General features: G+C 55.2%; 1 protein-coding gene across 1 annotated transcript in view; it reads right to left on the minus strand.

Annotated features, from left to right (window-relative positions):
• Positions 1 to 7,500, minus strand: part of Numbl (NUMB like endocytic adaptor protein) — a 21,965-nt gene that overhangs the window by 1,077 nt on the left and 13,388 nt on the right. The window contains 4 exon segments of the mRNA XM_005086570.3: positions 1 to 327; positions 992 to 1,114; positions 3,546 to 3,851; positions 5,846 to 6,035. The exon segment at positions 1 to 327 is cut by the window's left edge and continues 113 nt beyond it. Coding sequence (XP_005086627.1) covers positions 1 to 327; positions 992 to 1,114; positions 3,546 to 3,851; positions 5,846 to 6,035 — 946 coding nt within the window.

A 7,500-nucleotide genomic window follows, 5' to 3' on the forward strand; every position in this document is an offset into this window, starting at 1 on the left:
GCATGGGTGGATAGCCAAGGCCGGGGTAGGCGGGCACAAACGGAGGCTGCATGTGTGTGGGTGGCAGGAACACAGCCACCGGGGCAGCTGCAGTGTCAAAGGGCCCCACTGGGGCAGAAAAGGGTGGGAGGGTGGGGGCCATGGCGGGCATCGGTGGCACGGAGGCTGCTTGCTGCTGCTGCTGCTGCTGCTGTTGCTGCTGCTGCTGGGCTCTAGCTGCCTGGGACACTTCCTCCAACCACCGCTCCGCCTCTGACGGGGTCCGCTTGTGCCCCGGCTGGAAGGCAGCTGCAGGGGGGGTGGAGGGCTCACCCCAGGCAGAAGTCCCTGGAGAGGGCAGGAGAAAGGTACAGGGCGCCATGACGAATCGCAGAGTAGGAGTCAGGGCGGCCTGGAGGTCAGAGCCCAGCAAGACTCCCAACTCAGCCCTCACCCACTGTCCAGATGACGTCATCTTAACGCCTTAACAGGTGTGCAGTGGGGAGAACAGACGGTTCTGAGGGCTACAGCCCATGATGGAAACGTCTGAACAGATCAACGCTCGATGCCCACACAGCCCACTGCCCTTCACCGGCCAGCGCTGAGGCTCAGGTTAAAGATTCTAACCATCGCCGGGCGTTGGTGGCGCACGCCTCTTAATCCCAGCACTCGGGAGGCAGAGGCAGGCGGATCTCTGTGAGTTCGAGGCTAGGCTGGACCGACAGCCTCCAAAACAATACAGAGAAACCTTGTCTCGTAAAACCAAAAAAAAAAAAAAAAAAGATTCTAACCATCACCCGGCATTGGTGGCGCACACCTTTAATCCCAGCATTGGGGAGGCAGAGGCAGGTGGATCTCTGTGGGTTCGAAGCCAGCTTGGTCTACAGAGCGAGTTCCAGGACAGCCTACCCTGAAACACCCATTCCTAGGATTCCCAAGATGACCCCTCATGGGCAAAGGAACGCAAGAGGGCTACTGGAAAGGAGCTGCCCCGTGTGAGGGCTGCTCTTACCTGTCGGGGCAGATGGTGGCCCGGATGCTGTCACCCCAGTACTGGCAAATGATGAGCTGATCTGTGTGCACAGAGCATTGATGCCGTCACTGTCACTGGTACCAGGAGGCTCCATCTCAGGCACTGTGAGGTCACAGAATGGCAGTGATGAGCAAACAGGTTCTGCCTGCTGCCACGCCCCCTTGACTCTGGGTCCTCAGGACTCCTGTGCAACTCAGTCTTTTCATCAAGAGACACGTAGGTCACTGGGTGACCATGGCCACTAAAATAACCGTGCACACGGATGCGTGTGACGAGAGAGGGACAACGGCAAAAGCTAGTACGCGGCGTCTGATAACAGACGGCCGCAGCAATCCCAAACCAGGATCTCAGGATCTGAGTGACGACAACCAGAAGAGACGCTGAAAACTATCGACGGTGCGCATTAATTAAGCAGTGCATCCTGCCACGTGTGCAGCAAGGGCATGGACCTGCAGGAGTGGCGGATGCTGGCTGCACAGATGCTCGCTGCCTGGGGATCACATATCCTACTTTGGGGGTGGAGAAGTGGGCCCCCGGCCACACCCCCCGGCCTGGCTTAACACAAACGTCATCATGGCGGAAATAAAACTATGCAAGCAAGACACAGACCAGGCAAGGCAGTCTCATAAGCACCTGGGAGGAACAAAGGCATCGCTTAGAAAAGCCACAGACTGTGGTGCTCTGCAGACGTCCACGCTGTCTTCAAGGGCTCAAGGTGAATGTGATGTAGGGACCCCAGCGGGTTTCTAGATCAATTTCTGTGACAACTGCATGTGTGTGTTCATCCAGCAGGGCCATGCAGGGTCTGGAGGTGTGGCCTCCAAGTGTGATTGTGATGGAGATTCACATGTGTGGTGCCCCTTGACAGTCTACATGTGCACTAGAGACGCCGGTGTGTGTGCGCATGCGTGCGTGCATGCATGCGTGCGTGCATGTATGTGTGTGTGTATGATTTTGAATGTGTGAATCTGGGCGCGTGACTTCTGAGTTCAGACTTGTGGTGCATCTGAGACTAGAGGGCAAGTGGTTTCTGCACACAGGAAACTGTGGGTTTGTGACTTCCAGTTTCTGCGGCATGTATGTCAGAACATGAACTTTCTGCATGGACACTCACTCTCAAATGAGTGTGCGACGGGCCACAGGAGTGTAAGGTGTGGGGAGCCATCTCGAGCACGTGTGTGACAACTCCACGAGTCTGATGTCAGGGTGCATGAGGACAGGGAATGTGAGAATGTGTGACAGCCGAGGGGGGCTGCGGGACACGGGTGTGTATCGCTCTCGGGATGCACTGTCATCCGCCCTCAGCCCACCAGAAACAAATCCACACCCTCCCATGCCCATCTCCACAGCCATGGCAGCCAGCAGTCCCCCGTGGGGCATGTGGAAACAGTAGTCAGACTCGTGGCTTCACTCTCCTCCGTGGCCCCTTGCCCGTTTCCCATGGCAACGGGGTGGCACTGTACCAATCTCTCCTCTCCCTGCCACGGCAGATGTTGCTTTTATAGACAGGATCTTGCTAGGTAGCCCAGGCTGGCCTTGAACTCACGATCCTTCTGCCTTTGGAGTGCCCCGCTCAGATACTGCTTTTAGGTCTTTCTCCAGCCCAGGACAGACATTAATAATCAAATACGAGGCTTGCCCAGTGTCCCACCTCCAACTGTGTCCTATGCTTACTCTACCCATCACTAGGACAGATTTTGTAATACTACTGACCAAATTCTGGAAGGCTCCTTTAGGCAAACACAGGACATACTGCTGCCCTCCTTCCTGCCTGGCCCGGGGAAACGTTTGCTAAGTTGTGTATCCTACTGTCTTGCTCCAAAGGGTCTCTTTCCTCAGCAGACATCAGGGTATCAAGGAGCATGCTATCCCTCTACTCAGACCAAAGCAGACATTGCTAGTCTATTGCCATCCTCTCTTTCCTGAGCCAGAGAGATCCTTTTATCATTCATTTTTTTGTTTTGGTTTTTTGAGACAGGGTTTCTCTGTGGCTTTGGAGCTGTCCTGGAACTCACTCTGTAGACCAGGCTGGCCTCGAACTCACAGAGATCCGCCTGCCTCTGCCTCCCGAGTGCTGGGATTAAAGGCGTGTGCCACCACCGCCCGGCTATCATTCATTTAATATGCATCATAGATCTACCCGTCAATGTCTGGAGAGAGCATTCAGTTAATGTGCTTTTGTCCTGGACATAAAGGGCACCTTGTCGCCCCGTTTCTTTCCCTTGCCCACGGTAGGCGTGGCTGCCTGGAGCAGGCAGGATGCGTGTCATCTTGCCGATTTCCTTTAGCCGCAGCAGGCACTGTTAATCGATCACTATTAATTGATACATTTCTATCAGACATGACTCATCAATCACCATCTGTGATAGCCCTCCTCTATTCCTTGCTCATGGCCGACCGTTAGCGACCGTATATTTAACCGGTGCCCCTGGCAGACAGGACTATCAATCGCTAGGTGTACCATCTCCCCTCCATCCCCTGTCCGTGTCACACGGTTGGCTCTGGTGTCCCTTCCTCCTATCCGAGGGCTCACCTGTGCCCTTCACCTGGAAGTCAGTGCGGCGCTGCAGGGTGGATGGCAGCTCATTCAAGCGCAGGCTCAGCTGACGTTTGAAAGGAGAGTTCTTCTGGCTGAGCGCTGGGAACCCGCGGAAGGAGCCCTGGCGAACCAGCTGCTCCAGAGGTGCGTGGCGCCGGGGAATGGCAGCAGCAGTGGTGCCTGCAGCTGCCGGGGTGCCTGCCTCCCCCTTCTCACCAGGGGATGTGGTAGCGGGTGTCGGGGACACATGCCCAGGCTGGGCAGGGCCAGGAGCCGCAGCGGGAGCAGCTGCTGCCTCTGCTAAAGACACGAGAGACAGTTTGTTAGTCACCTCACTTGAGGCATTGGCGACCAGGCCCAACAGGCCTTGTGTTTATAGTGCCAGGGACGGAACTCAGGCGACTGTACACAGTAGTCAAGCATTCCACGCTAAGCTAGCTACACCCCGGCCCCTCACTGGGGGATTCTAGGCAGGGGCTCTACCACTGAGCCACACCCCAGCCCCTCACTGGGGGGTTCTAAGGAGGTCCCCTACTACTGAGCTATAATCCAGCCTCACCTGGTCCTCTTGGTCATATCCCAGAGCTCCCTTATCACCCCACACATCCTGTCCCCAAGACTCGCCCGACCCTCCATCTCTCTAGCCTCCTTTTCCCGCTCTGTCTTCCTCAGCGGCTCTTCTCCCCTCCTTTCCTGGTCACTTGCATTTACTGGTACACGAAGAGCTGTGAGACTGCTTGCAAATGCTAGCTTATCCCCTTCATACGACCATGCACGCACGAGGTCGACACTATCGCCATTTTACAGATATGAAAACTGAGGTGGTTATAAAGTCCCGGGACCCTGGACATCCCCGTAATTCCCCGTGGTCTGGTCTGTTTTCCTCTGCTCCCCCGTCCGTGTCCCTATTTCCCACTCTTCTGTCTGCCCCAGGGACGCCCTCCTCCTCCATGCTTCCTTCTCCAGCTGTGGCCAGAGATTCTAGACTGGACTGGCTCACCTTATCCCTTCAGAACCTTTCCAGTGTGTTCTAACCCCTTAGCCTGGGTTCCCGCTACCCTTGGAAACTTTGACCTCTTCATTTCAAAATGCGGGCTCTTCAAGGGCAGGGACCTTTCCTCCCACAAACACACCCTGCCGGCCTTCAGAACAGAGCCTTGCCGCAGGTACTGTGGTGGGTGGGCTGCCGCTTCCGGCTGCTTCTCCCTCGCATCTTCCCGGGAGAGGCTGGAAGCAGGAACCCTCCCCGGGCCTCCTCGAAAGGTCAGTTAAGGCATCACTGAGCAACTTCGTGTGTAAGGGGCTCTGCTGCCAGCCTACGTGTGCTAAGTGCAAAAGGCGTTGCCTCGGGCTGGGCGTCAGCCCAGGAGCACAGTGAGTGTGAGCGGCTCAGCCAGGCCCCCTGGCTGTGCAGGCCGTGAAGAGCTTTCTAAGGCGCAGCGAGCCTAGAAATCAGAACCGTCTCTGCATGCAGTTCCCGTGGCAAACTCAGAAGCTGCAACAGGCACGGCACCTGACGATACTCCACGCCTTTTAAAAGTTCTCCTCTGAGAGGGCTGGAGAGGTGGCTCAGTGGTTAAGAGCACTGGCTGCTCTTCCAGAGGTCCTGAGTTCAGTTCCCAGCAACCACATGGTGGCTCACAACCATCTATAATGAGATCTGGCGCCCTCTGCTGGCCTGCAGGGATGTGTGCAAGCAGAGCATTGTGTACATAATAAATCTGTAAAGAAAAATGTCCACTTTTGAATCTTTATTTTTATTCTATGTGTATGGGTGTTTTGCCTGCATGTGTCTGTGCACATGTGCGCAATGCCTTCGGAGGCCAGAAGAGGGTGTTGGGTTCCCTGGGACTGGAGCTATAGATGGGTGTGAACCTCTGTGTGTGTGTGTGTACGTATGCATACATAAATAATGCATGTTGTAAATCAAATCTGGGTCCTAGAGAAGGAAGCTACAATAAGACCCTAGTTTTCATGTTTTTGAGACTCTGCATCTCCTGGCTGGCCTGAAACTCACAGAGACACTGCCCGCCTCTGCTTCTGAGTGATGGGACTAAAGGCGAGCGCCACCATGCCAACTGCTTTACTGACGCCCTGATGTAGGTGACATAATGCGTTGTGGTGAGCTCCACTCAGGCTAGCACCTGCAGAATGCTGTCCCACGGATTCTCAAAACTGAGATTTGCCTGCAAATGTAGTCAGACTTTGCCGCTGGTGCCCTGTCTTGGAAACGACAGCTCCTCTTCAGGGAGCCGCACCTGGGCCTCTCTCCCCCCAACGCGCACAGCACCCACCTTTCTTCTTGTCCCCAGTCTCGCGCTCTGCAGGCCGGCCACCTCCTGACAGGCGGAAGGAGCCCTCTCGGGCGAAGCTGGTGCGACTGGCATCGAAGGCAGCTGTGACTCCACACTCTTTCTCCCGTCGCTGCTTCCTTTCCAGGCAGGCGGCAAACGCGCAGCCCACAGCGTGGCTCAGCCTCTCGCCCTGCAGGAGAGGTGGCCTGGTTAGAAGTGTCGCACCAGGTTGGACATCTGCAGCCAGGGGACCCCAGCTGAATCCCTTCGCCTCTCCGGACCTGAGTGCTCATCTGCCAACCAGATGAGCAAAGTGATGGGCCTTGAGCAGGGGTGCGGCTCAGTTAGAGGCCGAGCTACAGGTGTAGTGGTCCTGGTTACTGGGGGTTGGGGGAGGCACAGCAAACCACTTCAACAGGGGAAATCAGGACTAGCCTGGACAGCACAGCTCAACAAACTCAAGACATGGGCAGTGGAGCACAGTCATTTATCCCAACGCTTAGGAAGCAGAGACTGGCAGGTTTCTGAGTTCAAAGCCAGCCTGGTCTACATGGTGAGTTCTAGGACAGCCAGGGCTACATAGTGAGGCCTTGTCTCAAGGGGAAAAAAGAAGAATCAATTGTGGAGACTGGTGATACAGTTCAGCAGGTTGAGATGTTTCCCATCAAGTCTGACAATCGCTGTGAGTCTGAGGCCAGCCTAGTCTGCAGAGTGAATTCCAGGACAGCCAGGGCTACAGAGAGAAACCCTGTCTGGAAAAACAAAACAAACAAAAGGAAGAAACCAAAAAAGCAGGTGGAAAGAGATGAGAAAAGGTCTCCCACGCTGACCTCTGGCCTCTATAAGCGTTTCCACACCACACCACACCACACCCACACCACACACCCACACTACACACCCACACCACACCACACCCACACACTACACACACAAACACACACACACCACCACACACACACCACCACACACACACCCACACACTACACACACAAACACACACACACCACCACACCACACCCACACACTACACACACACCACCACACACACATACCACCACACACACACACCACACACCCACACCACCACACACGCACACCACCACACCACACCACCACACACACTACACACACAAACACACACACACCACCACACACACCACCACACACACACCACACACCACCACACACACCACACACTACACACACACCACACACACACCTACACCACACCCACCCACACACTACACACACACCACCACACACACACCACACACTACACACACACCACACACACACACCACACACACCCACACACTACACACACACCACCACACCACCACACACACACCACACACTACACACACACCACACACACCATACACACCACCACACACACTCACACACATACCCACACACATCACACACCCATACCACACACACATCACACACCCATACCACACACACACCCGGACACAAATAAACACAACCACAGTGGCACAAGGCACCTATGCTAGAAAGAGCAAACACTTTGGAAGAGGAACTTAAGACCGCCTAATAGACAGAGAGCCATGCTGTGCTCCTAGACCGGAAGACTATACAGGTAAGACAGCAACATTCCCCAGAGGGAGCTGCAGTTAATGACATCTCCGTGAAAA

Source organism: Mesocricetus auratus, unplaced genomic scaffold (assembly GCF_017639785.1).
Source record: "Mesocricetus auratus isolate SY011 unplaced genomic scaffold, BCM_Maur_2.0 Super-Scaffold_100038, whole genome shotgun sequence".
NCBI lineage: Eukaryota > Metazoa > Chordata > Mammalia > Rodentia > Cricetidae > Mesocricetus > Mesocricetus auratus.